The sequence below is a fragment of the Gadus macrocephalus genome, chromosome 17, assembly GCF_031168955.1.
Source record: "Gadus macrocephalus chromosome 17, ASM3116895v1".
NCBI classification, from domain to species: domain Eukaryota; kingdom Metazoa; phylum Chordata; class Actinopteri; order Gadiformes; family Gadidae; genus Gadus; species Gadus macrocephalus.
Window position 1 is genome coordinate 14,391,593 of NC_082398.1, and position 24,451 is coordinate 14,416,043.

The following is a 24,451-nucleotide window of genomic DNA, read 5'->3' on the forward strand; positions in this document are numbered from 1 at the left end:
TTCGAAAGAATGCCATCGTTAAGCATTCAGACAAGAGCCAACGACCACATAAGGAAAGTGCAACATCTAAATCAGAACGGATCTGAACATTAACAAATACAGGGATAAAGATAGATTAATCCTTCAGCAGGCATGGTATAATTAATGGTCCAGCAGCTGTCTGTGTTAATCAGTGGAGTCAGCTTAGCCTCCAGATCTTTCAGGGGGGCGGGCGGGGTTGATCAGCAGATCATTATTGATAGATAAAGCGCTTCTGCCTTGACGCTGGCCACAGGCCCGAAAGTCCTCCCTGTGTCCGTTCCAATGCCTCCGTATTAATAGTGATCAGCCAACATTTATAGTCGGAGTAATGACCTCCGTGTTCTCATCCACATTTAACCGCCCTCCCCAAAGTCCCCTGACCCATGAACCATTCTCATACAGTTTTGCAGCTTTGGCAAGTCCAGCCTCCATAAATCTGTTTTCAGTCGACCTCTTTGTTCCAAGAGAAGATGACATATTTTCACTGGTGACCCAGTGGACTGGCGGATCTATTTCTAGAAGTCCACAGCCCTCTCCCCCGGTAGATTGTTTTAGTGCTAGCCTCCACAGAAGGGCTTCTGCCCCGCCAACAAAACATTGATGGAAGTTACTCGAGAAGTCGGGGTGCTTTGAAACAGTCGACTCTAGCATTCTTTTCATTTATAAATTAGGAAGGACAATAAACACAGTAAGAAAATACGTTTGAATAACTGATGCAAACGTTTACTGCAGTCAGTGGTAAATCTACCAGCATAAACATAAAAAGTAAATGCAATACTATGTAATATATTTTAATGGCAGACTATTTTACGTTATCCCCCTCTCTTGCTCATCATGTGTTCATTGGCCATGTATTTAATGACCTGTTAATAAGGACCTGTGTATCTCAGACCCTCACCAGAAGCTAGTCATAGTCCTCCCCAATGCAATGCAGGCTTCAAGCTCTCTGTCTACCGGGTGGCACCATCTGCCTACTCTTCAACATGCTCATTATGAATCAACTCAATGCTACAATTGTCCAAATAAAGTACTGCCTTACATGGTAAATGGACTGCATTTGAGAGTGCTTTTCTAACCAGTGGCCACTCAAAGCACTTTACAATCCTGCCTAACATTCACCGATTCATGAGGAACATCCACAAACAGACGGCGGAGTCAACCGTGCAAGGCGACAGCCAGCACTTCAGGAGCAGTCCGAGGGAGGCGTCTTGCTCAGAGACACCTCGACACTGGACCTAGCAGTCCCAGTCTGCCCTCCTCAGCCTCGCTGTGTGTCTAGTCAGCCAATTAGTGAGCAACCTTTAGCACTGACAGCCAGCGCGGCTAAAGCCCCGCAGGTCACCGGGACCTCGCCGATAACACCAGTTACACAACCTGCTACCTGTTAGCCCAGGGCCCACTCACCCTGCCACCCCTCAGAGCGGGGGTCCGTCCCCCCAGGGCCGCGCGGACCCCCCTCCCGGCCAGCCGTCGGCCCGCCATGCCGACCGCCCTCAGGGGGTCTGCTCGCTGGTCATTCCGGGCTGGGGGCTCCCAGGGGCTGTGGAGGGGCCGGGTCAACAGCCTCTCATGTAGCCACGAGGGTCTCCCCACGGAGGGTCTCATCGGTCCCGGTCTCCGCGCTCCGGGGGCTGCTGCTACCGGTATGTGTCGCTACAGAGCTAGCGGCCGACCTGCCGTTTATATCCAGGGGTCCGCGTGCTCGTCCAGGAGAGGAACTGGGCTACGACGTCTGGGAGCGCAGGAACCCATCGCTACATGTCAACAACAACACTGCTAGGACGGTGCGCCGGAGGCTCCTGCCAGGCTAACCTAAGCTACTTTGGAACTTGGCTAAAGGCTTTAAAGTAGTGTGCGCGTGCGCTCACACACACCCTTTTTCCAGAATGGGCTTAATGCTGACCGCTAATCTGGTAAGTATGGTGTGTGTGTGTGTGTGTGTGTGTCCCTTTAAAGATAAGAGATCTCCCTGGAGCTTTTTAGGCACATTCTGAGCTGCAAATGGATTATGGTCACAATGCACAATGACATCATCATTAAAAGGACCCCTGTCCAAAAAGGATTTGACGTAATAACAGAGAGTGGTGTTTGATGAGCACTCTGCTCTCTTATTGTGCTGTGAAGCACTGCTGTAATGACCCCTGGAAGGGGCTTCACTGGAAGGGGCTTCACTCTAGTGAAGCTAATTGGCTTCACTCTAGGGGCTTCACTAGAAGGGGCTTCACTAGAAGGGGCTTCACTGGCTGTTTTGCGGTCCGTCCGACGGCCCCGTCCTGTGTTAAAACAACTGGCATGCTTGAACTCTCGAGGGCGAACGCTATAGCATCAACTCACCCCTCTCACTTATTCATGAGGACAGCATCATGTTTACATTGACTTTTTTTCTCTGGAAAGGGTCCAAACCAGTTGACCTGAGACGCCACACTCTAGTAAACTTGTAAATCAACTAAATTTAAACACATCATCGGCTAATATCAACAGGATTCAACTATTAATATTTGGATACTCTGATATTGTTGAATATTTAGAGTTTTAAGTCATTTTGTTTCTCCAGGTATACTTTGGAAAGACATTCCTCTGTGATCAACGATTTACTGTTCATGATCAAGTGAACTCAGGGCTCTGTCTGGTCCTTCAGAGTGTGCGTGTGCGTGCGTGTGTGTGTGTGTGTGTGTTCCGTGTACCTCCTTCTGCTGTCGCTCCAGCTCCTTCATGCGGATCTCTCTGGCCTCGGCCCTGGCTGCTCTCTTAGCTGCTAGCCGGGCCTCAGCCTGCAGGGGGAGAAGGGGAAAGAGAGACCGATCAGCTCATTTCAGTACTTCAGTGGAATTAGATCAAATGTTTTGTCATTTTGTCTTCTTAATGCATACATTTACATTTAGTGGATTTTGCTGACGCTTTTATCCAAAGCGACTTTCAACCATTAATTAATTCACACATTGAAGGCAGAGTCAACCATGCAGGGCGACAGCCAGCTGGTCAGTCTTGCTCAAGGACACCTCGACACACTGCCAGGAGGAGCCAGGGATTGAACTAGCATCCTTCAGGTTACCAGTCACCCAGTCTTCCACCTGAGCTACTTCCGCCCTCCTCCTACTCCAATAGCATGACTGAACTCAGATGCATCACTTCATGCACTCTTGAAGGTGTGTGCATGCGTCCGACAGTCTGAGCGTGTGGGACACACAGACGACCAGACCAGTGATGACCGGCTGATGGTTGATTGTTAGGATGGACCGATGTAGATAAATGTATATTTCTCGAGGTTATTTGCCCAGGCCCCCCGCAGCAGAGGGCAAAGTGACCCCTCAGACGGCCTCATACGTGTCCATAATCGCTTCCTTCCTGTCTGCGGGGCTCTGAGGCCGATACATCACTGTTATGGGACATGACCGCCCCATGGGCACGGCCCATGTGTTACATAGGGAACACAAACACACCCACACAATATATATTATTATCTATTTTGATCTGGCTCTCAAATAAAAACAGGAAGATCGTAATGATAAGGTTAAAGATTCAAGAGCACAACAGACTTTAGTTTCACACTCTAATTAAACCACCCATGCATTCATGCCACGACCAAGATCTTCAGAGGAGCTTCCATGGCCTGTAAAGCCTGTTGTCTCCTAACTCTTTAAACTCTGTCATCGTTCCCTCAAACATTGTGCCCACGGGAGGACAGACTTCTTGAGGACATCTTGATTCTCAGTGTTTTCAAAGCTTCCTAAACTACTTTACATCCCTTCCCTGTGTTCTCCTGGGCTGCTGGCTGTTCCAGAAGTTCATTGAGTTTCATCTCTTAAAAAGGACAAATTAAATGCTATTGTGCAGTCAGGAAACGATGTGACGACCCAAAAAGCCTTGACACCCGAGGATGGAGCGATGGTGTAATGAAGCCGAAGAGAGCCGACCTGAAGAGGTCTGGAGTGGATCTGAGTAAACACGGCTAGCTATAAATTAGCGTAAACATTGTTCAACTGTCAGTGAGGAGTCTGAGAACTGAAAAATAAGCCAAACTCTTGAACGCCCATTATTGCTAAATAAGATTTATTGTTACATCTCACCATAAAAAATATTAGATTTGTGCCATGGGTCACATGGCACAAATCTAAGCCAATCAGGAACAAGCAACATGCCCTTGAAGAACAGTAATTAACTCGACATACACTAAGACTAAGAAAATGAAGATCCATGCCTCTCATAAAAAGCATATTAATTAACAAATATTTAAATGTAAGTCGATAAAAAAAAACATTCATCAACAAAATGTGAAAATAAAGTAAACCTCCCCAGTATTTAGAGCGAGTTACTGGAGGCCGACTGATTAACTGAAAGACTGAACAGGTATTGAATGATGGCTCATGGCAATCCCCACGTTTCTGAACTTGTGCTTAAGGACAAACTGTACTGTTTCAATCTATTTATACAGAGCAGCATGGCTGTCAATTGGATAAAGCATGACATCATACTCTGAACTACGGAAATAAAATGAAGAAAAGGAATAATACAGTACAAATCATGTTGAAATACTCAATATGAGTAGTAGATTTTATGCTGTGTTTGCGCAGATTAAACTTTAAACCCAGAGTCTCTGTTCATGGACATCTTATATTGAGCCCATGGGTCATTGTACAACACACATAAATCCTTCACCAGATACTCAATACCTTTCCAAACACTTTATATCACCAACCATGTGTGGTAAACGGTGGGCTCTTCATTTAAAAAAAAAAAAGATGAATATGGCAGTCATGCAATATCATCTGTCCTTTTGTGGGAGGGCAAAGGACTGAAAAGAATATGACATAAACAAGGCTTTCTGCAAAAAAGTAATTTTTAAAGAGATTACATTGAAAGTAAACGCCAGTAGACTCCATATAGTTTCCAAGTCAAATGAGCATGCATCTATTGGTCATGGAACCACTTTATTTAATGCATTTAAAGAGATTATTCAAGTTTGAAAAGAAAGTGGAAAGAAGTTGACAGGAAAAGATACGGGGACTACATTTCGAAAAGAGGTTTGATATAGTCCAATGTAAAACCACATTGTACAATTGAAGTTCAGCTAGAGATTTAAATATGTGCCAATGTGTTGGACTGGTATTTAATGTATTCAAGGAAGTGTCTTCCCCATAATGTTTTGAAGCGGAGGTGTCTGCCGTGCCATTTAAGAAGGTTATCATAATTATTTATTTAATATTTCTCTGCGTCAAAACTTCAGCATCTGTCATGTTGTAGGTACCAGGCCTCAGCTACCTTCTGGAAAACCCCTAATGGCTTCTCAGAAGATCATTTGCTTATTAACCGTTGAATAAGTATTTCCCCCAAAGGCATTCCCTTATGACTCATCCAGAACCAGTATACCGTCATCGGAGGGTATTGAAACTTGAACAGTTAAACTTGAAATCAATGATTTGAAACGCACCTTGTTATCGAGTGTTTTGGACATTGATCTGAAAGCAACAGCCATATCATCAAGTCAGATTGCAGACTCATCCCCACAAACTCATCCCCACAAACCAAAACATAGGGCACTTGTACCGCCCTCCTTCCCAGAAAACGATCTGCCAGAGGACTGTTGACATTATATACGAGAGTGCTGAAATATAGGCTACTTGATACACAGTACACACATATTATGTATAGCAGCCAATCATTCTTGCTTTACTCGGCTGGCAAAAGCAGAGTAGGGTGGAGTTTGTCATTTGGGAGTGATTCGGCACACCATGTGCCAAATACTCGAACAATAACAGGAAAGTACTGAACTTTGGAGTTATTGGTATTCATACAGCACTTTACTGATTAATACCTCACATTCAATTCAGTTGGAAACCACAACTAAACAATGTAAGATCCAAAATTGCCAGGAGCATCGGGGTGTTGAGTAAAGTCAGAGTAGTTAGCGTTAGTACTGTATAAAGCTTGTAATAACCTACATACGCCTAAGATACAAACCATGTTTAGAGAAAGAGTAGAAAAGAGGAGAAAGAATGTCTTCAAATTTAAAAAAGGGTTCAAAGACATGAAGTACAGACATTGAGTTGTAGCACTCTATGATAATGTTGATAATGGTGATGATGATGAAGATGATCATCGTTATTCTCATTATGGTTCTCATCATTATTTGGATATTATCCATCTTATGGTGGAAATGTACTGGATATAAGTATTGCCCCTTTTGGGTATATGTAGGCTTGTATGTATGTATATATGTAGGCAAGTGTATGCAAGTGTATATGCAAACACACTGTATGACACTTGTTTGTACTAAATGTGAGATGGGGGTGCTTGATATAAGCTGAAGCCCCCAATCTTTGGTTACGACCAATAAAAATGCATTCATTCATTCACCGGTTCATCCAGCTGCAGAGAGGTCAACCAGGTAAAGTAACACAACTTACAAGCTTCTTTTGTGAATAGGTACACCGGTACTCTGCGAGCAGGGAGCAGGCATAGAGCCAGCAGACCGGGCACCAGATGAGTGCGCCACTGCCTCTGAATAGAGCCCTGAATCAATATCCGGTATGGTTCTACAAGTGATGGTTTGCTTCATGCAAGTTAAACCTGTTTATTTCTCCTAGATACCACACATCATACATGCGTCACGCGCAATACGTCAAAACCATAAGATCCATGCAGTATGAAGCGAGAGCACAGTAAAGCAGTACCTTCTTGCAGTGGTCAAAGTACACCATAATGTCGCTGACCGTCAGCATGTGGAATCCAGTCTCCTCTACCCTGGCGTCCATGGTGCACCTGTATGCCACGCTACCTGACTGCACCACACAAGCACCACACCTAAACTGGGCCAAATGAACACATTCTCCACTCTTTTTTTCTCTCCCCTCCCTTCTCTACAGCTATTTATAATGCCCTATATGGGCTTGGGGGGGGGAGGGGGTCAATCATAGCTCTGCTAATTCAGAAAAGATTCAATAGCTTGTTGATCCTCACAGGAAACAGGTCAGTTGTCCCACGTTTGGAAGAGACCCTCGGGTCACCTTAGCTGTTGATCGAAGGTTGGACCCAGAGGAAAATGGCTGCACATCATTTTTCTACCAAGTGCGCCTTGAGGTCATGTTATGTCTTTTCTATCTGCGTTTATGTGTGTGTGTTTGGATGCAATTATAATGGCCTTAATAACTCATAAGGAATCATAATAACAAAACAATTTGGTACACCTCTTCATATCGTTAGCAATGGATTATGATACAATTACCATTGTAGTTATCAGTGAAAGTCATCAAGCTACAATGCTAAACTGTTGTAATGTAGAACATTGTATGCCGTTTCCTTCCTAAATAGAGACTGTTGACTCATGACTTCATGAACTATGTACAATGCAATGCACGCAGTGTTTCATGCACTATGTAATGATATAATGTACTCTGTGAACAATGTATCATGATACAAGGCACTCTGGGACGCCTGGCTGCTGCCCCACCAGCTTCCTGTTGGACACAGGAAATGCACGAGCGGAAGTGAAGCCAGAGCATCAGAAGTCTATCCAGAGCGCTGCGGCCTCCCCTTCCCACGCCCTGAGTGGCAGTTAGTGGTGCTGATACAGCAGACTACTTGAACGACCAGCGAGTGCCGACAGATCTCAAAAGAATGACATGGGGACAGAATTAACAATTCTTCTGTTGGGAGGAAGTGAAAGGAAGGCGTATTCTGAATAAATAGAAAGAGAAAAACGTGCCTGAACAATCAAACGTTGATTGAGGGCTAAATGCAACACTGTGGCCAAATAAGGCCTCGCCCGATTTTGAAACACACACGAAAAACAATTTCACAAGTAATTGTGTAATTTCCGATGCAAGGGTGTGGCTGCAAGAAATCTTTAATTGACCCACACCAAGAGGACATGACCGACACAACAGATATTAAAAAAGGACATTGAAAAGTGTGACTTGAAAATAAGCCATTTTTTAAGAAATGTCAACAAATAAGCGAGAGCAAGATCACTGAAAGAGTAATTATTCACAGTCCCTTTCAAGTCAATTCTTATATTGAAATATTCAGTTCATAACCCTTTATGAGCACGATGCTTTGAGCTTTACAGTGAAACAGAAATATGCATGTCACGTATACATTAATCATTCAAGGCGTGACAACATTGTTGCGCTGTTACTTTGTAGAAAAGGATGCAGATAAAGCTGACAGGAAATGCACATTGGTCCCTAAGGGTGTCGTCACATGAGGTACGATGGCCCCCCGCTCTCCAGCCCAGCCCTCCAGTGTACCAGAGTACACTTTGGTATCCATACACTCTTAAACAGTGTGTGGCGATATGAATAGCAAAATCCCAAGCCCATACAATAAAGTCAACCGTCGCACCATGCCTCCTGTTATTTATACTTTGAGACAAGAATGCCCCTTTCGCTGGCCTTCCTACTTTATCAGTTATGGTCGTTCAGAGGAGGAGATTGTCATTGGCACATGTATGACTCAGAAGTCCACTTCTACTTTTGGTAAAGTCGTTTTCACAACTGACGCAAACTTAACCCGGGTTATATAAACTCCAGACTATCCTATACCATAGTCCAGACCACCTTTCAGTATACCCAGTGTTCCCACTCATTAAACAAACTGGACTGGGTTAAAGTGTAATGGGATCCGGGCCTGCATACCTGATGGGGAAACTATGAAGAAGAGGACAGATTATGTTGTTGTCATTTGAATTACCTTTTCTTTGGGGTCTGTAGAGGAAACGCACATTTTCAGGAATGTCAATTATCAGTTCACTACTCCGGTATTCACTGTAGAGACGATCAGACCTTAATCTGTGAACGTCATTTTATAACATATGCAGACTATGTGAAATTGTTGGTCTTCCACAACTGCTGCTGTGTGAAGTAGTCATTTTTGTGGCTCCCTGTTGAATGCTAAGAGGCCAACTGTCACCTCACCAGCAATAACCTCCACTTCCCTCCAACACAACCACAAACGCTAGCAGCAGCTCAGAACATTTCAGAGCCTCGGGGACAAGCAGATGGGAAGGCCATTTGAGGCAAGGAGGAGGAAAATAAATGTTGTCCTTCAGGCTTTTTCTAGAAATAGACATCAAGAGGGAACTGGGTTTTGGATGCAAGGCCTCACCATGAAACCTGGAATGCTACATGGCAACTTGGAGTGACACGTTATTCCAGAACGTTACACAGCCTCAATGGCTTCTACCAGGTCTTTAGAGCAATCTACAAACCACAGCACTCATAAAACCACCTGCTGGTGGCAGTAGGTAAATGCAGTTCGGTGAGAAACACATTCAATGGACCAGAACCATGACATTCCCCATCCGTAGTCTTTTTTTTATTTTAGATTTGTAGAGAGTAGATTTGTTGCAGGTTGTAGCAGCAACAGATGTTGCAAGTTGAAACTACATTCAACTGAAGCATGATGGGGCAACAAGCCAGAGGAAGTTACACAACCATGATTCAGTGAAAACATAAAACAGATCTCATCTTAATCTTGGTGTTGATTTTGTTCTTTTTTTTTTTTTTTTTATAGTAGATGGTTTGTCCTCCTTGGTATTTTGTTTATCACCCGGCTTCTCAAGCAGTAACATAACTGTTTTGTACAGTCAGGTCCAGGGCAGAAAGCAGTATCCTAGTTAATATACATTAAACCTCAATGCAACCAATCGTGAATGGAGTTGAATAGTTTGGTACATAGAGCCGAAGACTCAAACCCTCTTACTACACATGCCAGGGAGACTGTCCTGTAGGTGGATGAAGGCAGGAAGTGATCAATTCTACGTTGTTTATTACTAACTCTCTTTATATCACGAATCTTAAATGTAGGGTTAGGGTTAGGGTCAAATCAAAATATGGAGACCTTCAAGATTGCCAATTTAAATGACAAAAGGTAATGTAGTGAAGATTGTGGATTCAAAGAGTAGAAAATGTGGTGAATGAGGGTAAATCAACTAACGCAACTATAACACAAACAATAACCCTTTCATTTGGTTTGAATTCAGTGAAAAGGACAAGCGACAGACAGCATACAAAACAGTACTTGTACTCCGAGTTCCACTTAGAGGATAACAAAATGACTAAATGATAGGGCTAAATCTTGATGTGTAATGCTGTGTTATGAACGGCAGTGACCTGTTCCCATGTCTGGAGGGAAGGCGGTGGTAATGGCGGGTGGAGAGAGACAGAGAGTGTTGTGTGTTGTGTCTGAAGCTTTGTGTGATCCTTCAACCATTGTCCGTCTGCTGTGAAGGCTTCCAAGTGATTCTTGGTCCATTGGTGTTACTGCTCATTCAGGTGAACTTCTTGGGGGGTTTGAGATGGTTGTTGCTCATGGAACCAAACCAGGTGGTTATGATGGATGCAATGGTTGACTCATTGATACTCACAGAACGGCTCTAGCACCGCCACTGGTGGACCTGGACTGTACAGAGTTTCCACAGGAAGACGCATACATTTGAGAAGATTGTTTCCCGCTTGAAGGTTGATGGTGGTTAATAGTGGTCCCCAGATAGTTCTATGCCTCCACTTTCTCTGTGTTATGGCTATTGACCTCCAGGGGTTGGAGGGTGGGTGGTTCACGTCGAGGTCAATGACCAGCTCCTTGGTGTTGTGGGCGTTGAGGTCCTCTGAGAATCGGTCAGTCTCTGCTTGGAGCCGGCCCTCGTGTAGGGGTGTCCAGGGTGACGTGTTGTCTGGGTGTTGGATGCAGGTCCTCTCTTGGTCTTGCTCCGGCAGTGCTCCGTGTAGAGGGTGAAGAGCACGGTGAGAGGGCTGCATTGGGGGGTTGTAAACCATCTAAATGAAGAGGTCCCTTACCTCTTTCACTGATGTCACTGTTCAGTTAATGGGTTATGGTTATGCTCCTAGACCGGTCAAACCACACAAACCCTACGTGGAGGTATATATTATGTTTTTTGTCAAATAGGCTAATCACTAGTGCAAAAAGCAATGTGACCCTCGCCTGAACATTGAGATTGCATGACGCAAAAGTATATTTTTCACTTTAACCAGTTCCCTCTTCATTCCAATGGCATCGAGAATATGTTGCAGTAAACTGCAAAATAAAAATCGAGTTAGCGCCTACCAAGCCAAAATCATAACAAACCACCGTTTAGCTTTGTTTACTTCCTCTATATCCTGTTAAGCACTGGCAAACCACAGAGGTTTTTTTTTTTCTCCCTAGCTATCCTGACTTTGGGACAAGCCTTGGCTTGTGGAGGACAGCTGTACAATTGATAAACAGTCTGAGCGTCCGCTGCACCTCCTGTAAGTACCCTCTTTAGTAGCAGGTGCAAGGTTTATATCGGCCTATGATGTGACCGTTTACATGTGTTAGATAGGTATACAGGGACATGCAGTACCAGTAGTATGGTAGTCGTATACAGGGACATCACAGTAGTATGGTGGTATGGTAGTCGTATACAGGGACATCACAGTAGTATGGTAAGTCGTATACAGGGAAGGGACATCACAGTAGTATGGTAGTCGTATACAGGGACATCACAGTAGTATGGTGGTATGGTAGTCGTATACAGGGACATGCAGTACCAGTAGTATGGTAGTCGTATACAGGGACATCACAGTAGTATGGTAGTCGTATACAGGGACATCACAGTAGTCTGGTGGTATGGTAGTCGTATAGAGGGACATCACAGTAGTATGGTAGTCGTATACAGGGACATCACAGTAGTATGGTAGTCGTATACAGGGACATCACAGTAGTATGGTGGTATGGTAGTCGTATACAGGGACATCACAGTAGTATGGTGGTCGTATACAGGGACATCACAGTAGTATGGTGGTATGGTAGTCGTATACAGGGACATCACAGTAGTATGGTGGTCGTATACAGGGACATCACAGTAGTATGGTGGTATGGTAGTCGACGTCGTATACAGGGATATGCGGTCCCAGTAGTATGGTAGTCGTATACAGGCACATGTGGTACCAGTAGTATGTTAGAAGGTATACAGGGACATGTGGTACCAGTAGTACGGTAGAAGGTGTACAGGGACATGTGGTACCAGTAGTATGTTAGAAGGTATACAGGGACATGTGGTACCCGTAGTACGTTAGAAGGTGTACAGGGACATGTGGTACCAGTAGTCATGTAGAAGGTGTACAGGGACATGTGGTACCAGTAGTACGGTAGAAGGTATACAGGGACATGTGGTACCCGTAGTACGTTAGAAGGTGTACAGGGACATGTGGTACCAGTAGTCATGTAGAAGGTATACAGGGACATGTGGTACCAGTAGTACGTTAGAAGGTGTACAGGGACATGTGGTACCAGTAGTCATGTAGAAAGTGTACAGGGACATGTGGTACCAGTAGTACAGTAGAAGGTGTACAGGGACATGTGGTACCAGTAGTCATGTAGAAGGTGTACAGGGACATGTGGTATCAGTAGTACGGTAGAAGGTATACAGGGACATGTGGTACCAGTAGTATGTTAGAAGGTATACAGGGGGATTTTTAAGCAGCATAGGGTACTTGCGGTCACCAGTTGTATTAGTAACGGGTCATAGGTCGTATGAAGTGGTAACAATGTGCATAAATGTTCCCTTGTATCCAGGGCATATGAAGATACATGTATCAATCACACAGGAGCACCATTCTTTCCTTGTACATCAATGGACATTTACTTTCGGTATTCCTAGTCTTTTAGTCCTCCCTCCCTGCGACCCAAAGCCCTCCTTAACAGGGGCCGACAAACAGGAAGCGGCTCCGATAGCAATCTGCCAGCCCCTGGGATGATGTCACTAGGAGGAAGCCAGCACAGAGAGTCCACTTCCTTTTAAGGAGGCGGGTCGGTTCTAGTGAGGGGGGGATAAATAAATGAATGAGGAAATGTTTGGCATGTTAATGTTTAGTAGAGACCAGCAGGGGAGTAATCAGTGTGTGCTGGACAGAATCAACTCTGCGTCGACCTCCTCTTATTAAGATCGCCAATTGAGTTACTTGATTTACAAACAGAGAAAAATCGATTTTAGTGTCAAATCAAGGAGTGTTTTTCACAACAACTTAAACATCAGCAGCTTCCCGTCAAGTATGTCACAGCGTTGTATTCACTGACATTATTATCATAGGGCAACAGTAGCTCAGGAGGTAGAGTGGGTTGACCCGACGGTTGCTAGTTCGATCCCGGGCTCCTCCTAGCTGAGTGTCGAAGTGTCCCTGACACCATACCCTAACTGCTCCTGACAAGCTGACGGTCACCCTGCATGGTTGACTCTGCCACCCCTTTGTGAATGATTGGTTGTTAGTCGCTTTGGATAAAAGTGTCAGCAAAAACCCGTAAATGTAAATATCACACATTATTATACGTTCCGTTTTGTCACATGTCACGAAGCAGCAGGTAGAGGTCAAGACTACAAGGGGAATTCAACCCATCCTTTGGGCTGGAAGACACCAGACTATCCTGCCCCCGTCACATCCCTGGAATGTTGAAGTGTGACCTTAGCGCTCTTGATGAGACTGCACTGCGTGATGTGGGATATCATTGCATCGGATTAGGAGAGCCATCCCACTGAGCATGTGTCCTATCACTCCATCAGGATGAGGGCCAGCTGTTGGCCCGCAATTGTCCCCAGAGTAATCCTACATTAACTGATTGTCAACATCATCTCTGTGCTCCTGATTGCCTACCTGGAAACCTAATCCGCCATTTGTATCGTCATCTCGACCTCATTCAGAACACAACATTTTTGGCAACAGAACTTTGATAGCTACATCAAACCCCTCCAGGACCCTCCATATGGCAATCACATCTGTACCAACCTCTTTCTCTTATGCTGCTTCCGGGCTACATGGAGAACCTCAAGTTAAGAGTTGGTGGTTAAAAGTGTAATTTACAATCACTACAGTTGAAAATAAAATGTAAACAAATAAGGGAGCTGTTAAATAGTAGGCTTCTAAATTTTGTTCCCAAAATCAACATGGAAGTAAAAGAAGATAATGACCCTACACTCTGAAGCCTCTTTGGTGGTTATATATTAAACCGTTGCTGATCTGAGAACAATTATGTGCTTACTTCATCTACGGGAAGGAAAACTCTTTATCTCTGACCAATGGGAACCGTAACGAGCGAGCAACGATTGTGACCATGAATGCCCTTGATTCTTGGAACAAACAAGAATAAATAAAAGTTCAAAAGTTATGAAACTAAATGAAATGTAAAATGTGTTACACAACCTACAGACACGATCGGTGGACTAACTTAAAACCTTTGTAAAGACGTCTTATTATATAGCTCACTTCTGATGTATATTCCTAAATCTATGACAAATATTTTTAAGATACAAACTAAGCAGCTAGCGAGTTGTCCTTTCTGTTTGCATTGAATAGGATAAAGTGATCTCATTCTCCAGCATAGTTGGGTGCCATGTTTTTGTGGTGCTTCATGACAGTGAGGCAGTGTTCAGGACAGACGCCGACAGACATCTTTCCACCTCCGTGTCATCAATCCTCCCCGGTGTGTGTGGTCGCCGCGTTGGGTGAGGGACGCACTAGTGAGTCTGTCCTATTACAGTTGTAGAAACGCATACATTGCCGCAACACTGACGGCCTCAGAAACCCAACACACCTCCAGAGCTCAGGGTTCCGGCCGGGCACACATTGTACAACCTTTTCATTTGTGCATGCACACGTTTTATCCGCAAAAAAATAAAACCTTGTTTGTGATGTCACAAAAAGGTTGAGTAAAGTTAATAAGCCATGACTGAGGCCATGTTTATCTCTACCTTTCATCTACAGCTGCCCAGGCCATATACATGTCGTCAAAAGCTAGAGAAACAATTTGTACCTCGTGCCACAAAGTGGACCCCCAAAGTGGACCACCAAAGTAGACCCCCAAAGTGGACTCCCACAAAGGATTGAAGTCCCCATGCGGTACATATAGGACTAGACTGCGCACCACACTATGATCCCTCTGTGAGATCACCAAGAAAAGAAAAGAAAAAGAAAAGATATCCCTGCTGTCTGAATAGTAGGAACAACATCTTTATAGGCAACATCTAACCATCTGTCTTCCCTACCCCGACACCCCCACACACACACACATACCCCCACCCACACACACACACACACACACACACACACCTCTCCCGGTCGTATACACCGCTGCGCTCAGATCAGGGGGCAGGAACAGCTGATCTTTCAGGACAGACTATTTTTAACACTCTTGTTGCAGAAAGGGCCAGCTCATCAGGGAAGGAATACCATCCCGTCAGGCCAGTATGACTGAGGGTGGGTCCGAGCCCACCGCCGCCTCTTAAAGGCACACGCCTCTCCCACTCCCTCGCACAGCACTGATGCTGCCGCCGCTAGCCTACAGCCGGCCAGTCAGAGGGGCATTGCCAGTTTCATTCAGAAGAATACATAACATAGGGAAAGTTGGGCTGCTCGGTGACACCAACGTATAGATAGCTAGCATTCCATCTAATGTCTGCATCTTTGGCTGCACTTCCCCAGAGAGAGCATTGTGAACGGCAGCCACTACTAGTTACAGTATGCCTAATGGGTGTGATAGAGACCATGGTGGGAGAAGCAGTCGACCATGTCATTCCGGAAAACCATAAACAGACATAGGACTGTTCAAAGAGGATGATGATGGGGCTCGCATGTTGCACACTGTCATCACCACAGGCACAAAAAGGAAGTAAGGGAGATGAGAACCTTCCCCTATTGTCACTTCCTCCCTGCCGTCTTGATACAGTGCATCATGCACTGTGTGTGTGTGTGTGTGTGTGTGTGTGTGTGTGTGTGTGTGTGTGTGTGTGTGTGTGTGTGTGTGTGTGTGTGTGTGTGTGTGTGTGTGTGTTTTTGACAGTATCACACAATAAAGCCAGATAATGTTGTGAACTAATCGAATTAAACAATAACTTCAAAAAAGTAGTAGTGGCATCAAAATGCAGCTGTATTCTACCGCTCAGGAGACTTTTATTCTATCCTTCTATCCGCATAACATCAATTTACCACTGAATGCTCATTACAATGTCTGGAACGTCTTGGTAGTTGATTTAAACATGCTCAGGTTTAGGTGGGGACACATCGAGGCTCACCAGTCATGACTCGACTCTGCTGGCACCTGTTGAACACAAGCGCCTGTGGCTGCATGTCGCTATTCTCACACACACACACACACACACACACACACACACACACACACACACACACACACACACACACACACACACACACACACACACACAACACAGCCTAGGGTCAAACAACATACATAGAAAAGTAACAAACACAAACAGTAGCTCACCTCTCTGGCTATGAGGTTGAGGGCGTCATCCTCCGCCGTCGACCTCTCCTTGTTCGGGTTTCTCTTCCTTCCTGCGCCCTGGGTCCCCATAGTTTCTCACAGAGTACACAGATTCTCCCGAAGCCGTGACGGTCACAAAACTAAGGCAGATGAAGGTTTGGATCCAGGTGAAGGTTTGGATCCAGACGGATGGAAGAAAACGGCAGCTCCCCAGTTACGCCTCGGCTACCCTGTCAGACTACCGACAGTAGCACCGGGAGCCGGAGGAGACGTGCTGAACGCATGCTTCACGGGGGCACATCCGTTTCATGGCTCCTTCCTGTGTTTCTCAACTCGACACTCACGCAAGTTTGTGTCAGACCCCAGCGGCCAACAAGAGCAGCATGGGTACAGGAAACACGTTCCGCCGATGTTAATGTCAGTCCGTCTCTGTGATATATCGCCCGGGTGTTAAGGTGATCACTGAAGTTGTCTCTGGTTAGTCTGGAAGTCGCTCTACACCCGGTCAGTCGGTGTGAGATCCGAGGAAGCCTTGAGCCTCGTGGAGGTCGCTCTACAACCGGTCGGTCGGTGTGAGGTCTGATGCAGCCTGTAGTCAGACTATAGTGGAGGTCTGAGGCAGCCGTGAGCCAAGACTCGGGGAGGTCTGAGGCAGCCTGGAGCCCGACTAATGGAGGTCTGAGGCAGCCTGGAGCCCTGACTCGTGGAGGTCGCTCTACACGTTCAGGGGTTCAGTTTCCAAGCTGCCACCACTCTCTGGGTCTATCTCAGTCTCTCAGCCTCTCCACTCTTTCACACTCTCCGGTCTATTTTTACCCCTCATGACCAGTGACCAGTGCTCTAAAACGGGGGTCTTCCTTCTTAAAGGCACACGGTAGTCTGTGGTGAAATAAACTGTCAAAATCACGTAGGGGGTTATTACTTTGGAGTATATCTAAGATGTTATATTGTATTAGGCTACTTTGTGATACTTCATTGAAACTTGGTTTACGTTCAGAAGTAATTGGTACAACTCAAAACACTACATCATATCACATATCATCATATTCGGGAAGAAGGCTCATAGATTAATACACATACATTTGTGTTGGGGATAATAAAAGCCAGACTGATGAATAGGCAACACAGGTAGCTGGGTCACTTTAATTACCGCTCGTCTAGACATACTCGGCTACTACCACTAATAGTGTTTGCCTGGTAACAGTGCAATGTCGCCCCCATGTGGCTATAAGGTGTCTGTAAAGTATTTAATAACTTGTAATAAAAGATGTCCACACATGGGCTCCATGTTAAAGGTCCCATGGCATGCTATATGGACAGCATTTGAAGACGTTCAAGAAATTCCGCCTTGGTGCAGAATTACAGCCACTACGAGCCAGTCCCAGATGAAGTTTCCACAAACATGCCGTTTTTTAGAGGCGGGTCAAGGTGGAGGGTTGGGGTAGGCCCTGAGCAGCTTGCGGCCACGGTACCATGTGCACTCTGGGTGCTCCGGCGAGAGTCCTGGAGCTCTATATCTAAATAATATCATATTATACATAGATATCCAGTGTTGGGAAAGTTCACTTTCTATGTGAACTAGTTCAAAGTTCAGTTCACAAATTTTAAAATGAACTAGTTCAGTTCAACGTTCATAATTCAAAAATTTGAACTAAATTCACAGTTCCAAAAAATGAACTCTTCCTTGGTTCTTTTTTGCAATATGTTGCTGTGAGCTATTATTTTTTTCCTGGTATTTTGAACATTGAGCCCCCTTTGGGGTTTGTCTAGGTCGGATGAAGCGTGGTTGAATCAAGTATCGTAGCGAAATATCGTTTCTATCGTGTTTTATTGCACATTTAGCGCATTTTGTAAATCCCATTGATTTCTGTTGGAAGACTCATTGCTCGTTGACCTGAAAAGGAAGGGGGGGGGGTAATGTTTGTAATACAACCCGGAAAAACACATGGATACGTCAAAAAGCCCCCATCCTTCGACGGACGCATATTTGTGAACAAGGCGTCAGCCCTTGCTGCTCCGTCGCCTCGACGGAAGGTTACAATTTTTGGGAGGCGAAAGTCAGGCCCTTGCGGTGGACGCAAGGAGGGTCCGCAAGGACGTAAACAAACTTATGAACTTATGAACTCAACGTCTTTACTCAGTCAACTTCAGGTTGTCATGCACACATGATGATTGTATCACGTGATGACTTATAACACCCGGGCACATAATTTACATGTGATCATACAATTCTTTTAACGTGTCCTCATTATAAAATCAATCGTTTGACCAAAAAATCAAACAGTCAAGCAATTAATAAAAAACAGCCAACCAACCAGTCATCGATCACTCAAATGAGTCTATGTCTCTTGGACATGTGGGTAAACATATACAGATGCATCCTTAGGCAGTCAGTCGAGACTCGTTATATACAGTATGTCTATGAGACCTTAAACAAATGGTTGGCTAAAATGGAGATTGCAAATATCAGCAGTCTCCTTAAGGTGTAGCAGGAGTCCTGCTACACCTTATGCATACTGCATCTATGCATGTGTGGGAACCACTGAAACATTCATGAACATTGATATCCCCGGTCAGCAGAAAAACCACCTGTCTGCTGATAAAGAGGTAGTGAGAGCATACACAGTGCTGCAATGTTCTTCCTCCTTTTGCTTTTGCTTTGTGGAACAACGAGTACAGCGATTCTCTTGGTGGCTGTTAATGAGGCGAAAAATCTGTTTTACACGCCTAAATTAACCACGCATGTGACCTCACTCATAACTGGTTTGTAACTTTAATGGTGGTTTTCCCAAGTGTGTGTGTGTGTGTGTGTGTGTGTGTGTGTGTGTGTGTGTGTTGTGGTAATTCGGTTAGGTAGAAGGGCTCAAAGTAAGGACCAGGCAGGGTGTGAGGGTCCAAAGCCTCAAACGGCGGTTTATTGCACTCGGTTTCTTATATCCACACAAGCGCACGCTGTTCATCGAAGTTGGGGGGGGTTGCTAGAGTCGTCGTCCACGTGTCTGCCGTGCGGCTCACTCTACGCTCTCGGTCGTCTGCGTTGTCCTCTCTTCCACTCGACTCCTCTCGATCTGTCGTTTGGTGGCCTCCTTTTAACACCTGGGTGCCTCCTGCCCAGGTGCTCCTCGTTTCCCCGATTGCGGCTCTCGGGAGGTTGGGATTTGTCGCCGGCTGTTGGCCACCGGCGGTATATCCCGGCCTCGACTCTCCCGAACAGGGGGCGTGGCACCGGGGGAATGCCACAGTGTGTGTGTGTGTGTGTGTGTGTGTGTGTGTGTGTGTGTGTGTGTGTGTGTGTGTGTGTGTGTGTGTGTGTGTGTGTGTGTGTGTGTGTGTGTGTGTGTGTGTGTGTGTGTGTGTGTGTGTGTGTTAAAGCAAGGAAGTGTGTCTTATGTCACATTTACAAAGTCATGCCATCCCTGCCATCGTCTTTCAACAGCAGCAGAAGCATTTGGATCTGTGAAAGCAGTCTGTCATGCCTTAAAGTGGGGACAAGCCAATAAGTAATAAGTGTTAAAACAGGACGAACATTTCCACCGTCTCCCTTCCCTCCTTCCTAGGAATCCTCTGTCTCTAGCGTGGTGGATGGAGCGGGGGTCGTCGGGGCTGGCTGGAGCAGGCCAGGTGGGCTATGAGGCTGTGTCACTGAGGACGTTGAGGGTGAAGATGGTGCTGGTGGGGAGCTCTGGGCTGGGGAAGTCCAGCCTGGCTCTCCACTTCAGGAAGGATGAGTTCAGGTCCTTCTTCTCCCCCACCGTGGGCTGTAAGTACCTCATCCTCCTACAGTACCCATAGTCATACTGCTCTCTGTCACTGACAGCTGATGGAGACCTGATGAGCTTGTTAGTAGGCCAGTCTGGCTGTCTGTCTGTCATGTATTGATTTTTTACCCCATTGGCTGACAATCTGTACCCAGCTAGTCTTACAGCGGTCCACACACAGACAGAAGCAACATGACAGATTTGAAAAAACAAAATCAGTGAATGCAGTAACATTCAATGAAATGGAGATGACATACAGTAGCTGTCTGGTTTGTCTGTCGGTCTGCATATGTCTGTAAGTCTCTATGTCAATCTGTCTGTCTGTTTGTTTTTTTGTGTGTTTGTCAGCTTGTTGGTGGAGCTAGTGACCTGCTGACATGTAAATGCTATCTAGTAGCATTACGGTTGCGTTGACAGCCACGATGAAAGGACAATGTGTGACAAAAGGATCAGAGCTGTGTGTGAAAGACAGCGAGACTCCTGTGCATAAACCAACCCACAGAACAACAATTGGGACACCTGTGTGTGTGTGTGTGTGTGTGTGTGTGTGTGTGTGTGTGTGTGTGTGTGTGTGTGTGTGTGTGTTTCTAGGCATATGTATGTATGTATGTATGTATGTCTGAATGTATGTTTTGAGCATGTATGTACACTATGTTTGTATGTTTTTGTATGTACTTATGTATGTTTATTTGCATGTTCGTATGCATGCTCTCTGTACTTATGCATATACATATCTTGTAGGCATGCATTTACATACTGATGTCTGTCTCTACTACTAAATCAAACTTTTCTGCACTACCTGCACTTTACTGTATAACTGTTATAATTAACTTTTGCTGCACAGATATTATACTGTAAGTATATGTATACATGTTGCTCAAACTGATGTTTGCACTCTGGTTAGACCCACCTACATTTCGTTGCATTGTAACCTGTTACTGTTCAATGACAATAAAGTGAATCTAATCTAATCTATGTATGCATGTGAGCCTGTATGAATGAATGTATCTCCATATGGTGGAAGTCTGGACGAGGTCAAACTTAACCTTGAAGATACACACTTGAACTTCACACCTATGAATGGGTTAATCAATTTGTTTTATTAAACTAATGGTGGGGTTTGGACAAATCAAACTAAAGTGTCCCATATCAGGGCGATCTCCCACAGCGGGTTAGTCTCCCTGGACCTTGGGCCCCTCAGGAGAAGAGGGTTGAGAGCTGGGTCAGGGGGTAGAGCAGAAGCAGGCCCTGTTCCTCATGAAGTTTCTCTTCCATCCTTCTACCAATCAGACTAATCATTCATCCTGTCCCCTTGCCACCGACCGCACCTGGGCTATGCTGGCGCTACTGGTGTGCAACCTCTCTATTCAGTGGCTGGGCAGGGTAAGACCATGGTGGAGAGGCTGTCTGCTTATGAACGCTGTCTGAAGGCTGAGGGTCGACTAGGGACCGTGAAGGAGAGGCTGTCTGAAGGCTGGGTGTTGAATAGGGGCCGTGAAGGAGAGGCTGTCTGAAGGCTGGGGGACGACTAGGGGCCGTGAAGGAGAGGCTGTCTTAAGGCTGGGGGACGACTAGGGGCCGTGAAGGAGAGGCTGTCTGAAGGCTGGGGGACGACTAGGGGCTGTGTAGGAATGCTGTGGCGTTCAGACCGCTGGACGCTGGGTTCCCTCTGGGCGGGGGGCTTTTTTAATTTAAGGTCTTTTGACCTTAAATAATGTATCCCTAAATGAAAGCAGGGAGACATTGACTCCCGGTTTCTCTGTGATTCTGTGTCCCCAACAGGAAGGCCTCAGTCTGGGCGAGGACAGAGGCCTCCTCTATTGGAGACGTCGTCCTTGTCGGGACATCAGGTCAATGAACTGCTGCCCGCGATAGGTAAGTGAGACGTGGCGGCCGCCTATTGACAAATGAAAACACAACAAGAGCCTAAACTTAAAGTTAACTTTAACAAATAACTAACACTTTTCAATTGAATCGAAACATATACCACATCTGCCATGTACAACCTGGAACACAATATTCTAACAGTGGGGGATTTAGCAGACCCAGTGTTAGGGGAGTACGGAACGTGGGACCCAAGTGCAGACACAGGCAGAGACGAGGTAAAGGGAAACGGGGTTTATTGATAGGCTGGCGGGTAGTCGGACAGGCGAGGGGGTCAGGTAACAGACGGAAAACGTGTCTGACCAGGAGATCGGCGGTCTCCCTAGAAGATGGAAGCTTGGGGAGTGCGATGAAGTGCGCAGCCTTAGAGAAGCGGTCGATCACGGTTAGGATGGTGGTGTTTACTTCGGACGTGGGCAGGCCGGTGACGAAGTCCAGGGCGATGTGTGACCAGGGACGGCTAGGGATGGGTAGGGGCCGCAGTAGTCCAGAACGAGGACGAGTCAAGGTTTTATTCCGGGCGCAGACGGTACACGCCGAAATAAACAAACGGACGTCCGCGTCCATGGTTGGCCACCAGAACTGCCGAAGGAGGAAGTCCAGGGTGTGGGTGATACCTGGGTGGCAGGCTAGCCGGGAGGAGTATGCCCAGGCCAATACCCTGGACCGAACCGTGTCAGGGACGAACAAGCGGTCAGGGGGACCGGTTAAGGGGTCTGGCTGCTGTCCCTGCGCGAGGCGTACCGCGGACTCCACCTCCCAGGTGAGAGAGGCGATCAGGCGAGCGGTCAGGTAGACAGGGGCTCGGCGGTAGGCGTGTAGTCAGGCAGGCAGGAGCTCGGCAACAGGAGGTCAGGGTAACGGACGGAGAACTACTAACGGAGGGCAAAGGGTTACTGGAGGACAGAGGAAACGGGCTAGACAAGAGGTAATGCTGGTAGGTACGATACTAACTGCGTTGAGGTAAACGACGAACTGGCGCCGGCAGACTGGAGATCCCCGGCTTAAGTAGGGGACGTTGATCGTAGATCGCAAACAGGTGTGTAGAGGAGGTGAGGCCCAGTAGCACCAGGCGGCCACTAGATGGAGGTGTTGGACCGTGTGACAGGATGTGGCGTGACGCGTGACACCTAGAAGCATTCATTGACCACGACTACCATCTGCAAGCCAACATGGACCCGGACTCGGATAATCCCAACAAACGAAAAAAGAACGATTCCTCAACTGATACTGAAGATCTACCAACGATCGACATCGAGGTAAGCGTTCTGGCCATTATCAACAAAAAACTGGACCTTTTGGTCACACTACACCAAGAAATAAAAGACATAAGCGATAGCCTGGACTTTGCGCACCATCACATTGTAACACTGTAACAATCGAATCAGGTATTACAAACAACCTTTGAATCACTAAGCGAACAAATGCAAGCCATTTCCAAGGAAAATAAACTGATGAAAGACAATATCCTGGACTTACAAGCCCGTTCCATGCGCGACAACCTGATATTCTCCGGCATCCCCTAGCAAACACCTGACAATCCGAAATGCCTCATCAAACAATTTATGGAAACTCATTTGAAAGTACCCGCCGACTCCATTCAAAACATTAGCTTCCACAGAGTTCACCGTCCAGGCAAACGACCAGACACAGAGGACCCAGACTCATTATCGCAAAATTTGAACACTTTGAACAAAAATAACTTGTTAAAAGCAAGGGAAGGGAACTTAAAGGCAAACCATTTGGCCTCAATGACCAGTCCCCACGTGAAATAAATACCGCAAAATACCCAATCCTAAAAGAAAACAGGAACAACAATAAATGTACAGCTCTTGTGGTTGATAAGCTGTACATAGATGGGCAGCTATTTCGCAACACAAAAATTACACCATGGCTCTTCTGAATTGAGGATAGTTTTAAACAATTCAACATTATTATTTTTTTTTACATTTAACAGCAAACAAAGAGGCGTCGCAATTTTAGTAAATAAAAACATCCCATTTATTCATAATTCATCTATCATAGACCCAAAAGGAAGATATATAATCATCAATGCAACTATTAACCAAACAAAATACAGCTTTGCAAACATTTACGGTCCTAACAATGACAAACCAGATTTATTCCACAATTTATTTTCTTTACTCTATAACTCAACAAACAAAATAGCTGGAGATTTCAATACTGTCATCTCATCTTCATCCGCTTATCCGGGGTCGGGTCGCGGGGGGAGCAGCTCAAGCAGGGGGCCCCAGACATCCCTTTCCCGGGCCACATTGACCAGCTCTGACGGGGGGATCCCGAGGCGTTCCCAGGCCAGTGTTGAGACATAATCTCTCCACCTAGTCCTGGGTCTTCCCCGAGGTCTCCTCCCCACTGGACGTGCCTGAAACACCTCCCAAGGGAGGCGCCCAGTGGGCATCCTTACCAGATGCCCGAACCACCTCAGCTGACTCCTTTCTAAGTAAAGGAGCAGCGGCTCTAATCCGAGTTCCTCACGGATGGCTGAGCTTCTCACCCTATCCCTAAGGGAGACGCCA

General features: G+C 45.9%; 1 protein-coding gene across 35 annotated transcripts in view; it reads right to left on the reverse strand.

The window, feature by feature from the left end:
• The window catches only part of lrrfip1a (leucine rich repeat (in FLII) interacting protein 1a), a 39,750-nt gene extending 22,669 nt beyond the window's left edge, over positions 1–17,081 (reverse strand). For 22 of the 35 annotated variants that reach the window (XM_060035516.1, XM_060035512.1, XM_060035507.1 and 19 more), the window contains exons 1-2: positions 16,270–17,078; positions 2,706–2,792 (exon numbers count right to left, since the gene is read on the reverse strand). In XM_060035516.1, the coding sequence (XP_059891499.1) occupies positions 2,706–2,792; positions 16,270–16,359 (177 nt within the window). In that variant the 5' untranslated portion in view covers positions 16,360–17,078. Of the gene's footprint in view, positions 1–1,425; positions 2,189–2,705; positions 2,793–16,269 lie in introns of those variants that run through there. The other 13 variants (XM_060035529.1, XM_060035524.1, XM_060035526.1 and 10 more) reach the window with 5 other exon arrangements.
• Between the last annotated feature and the right edge of the window lie 7,370 nt (positions 17,082–24,451).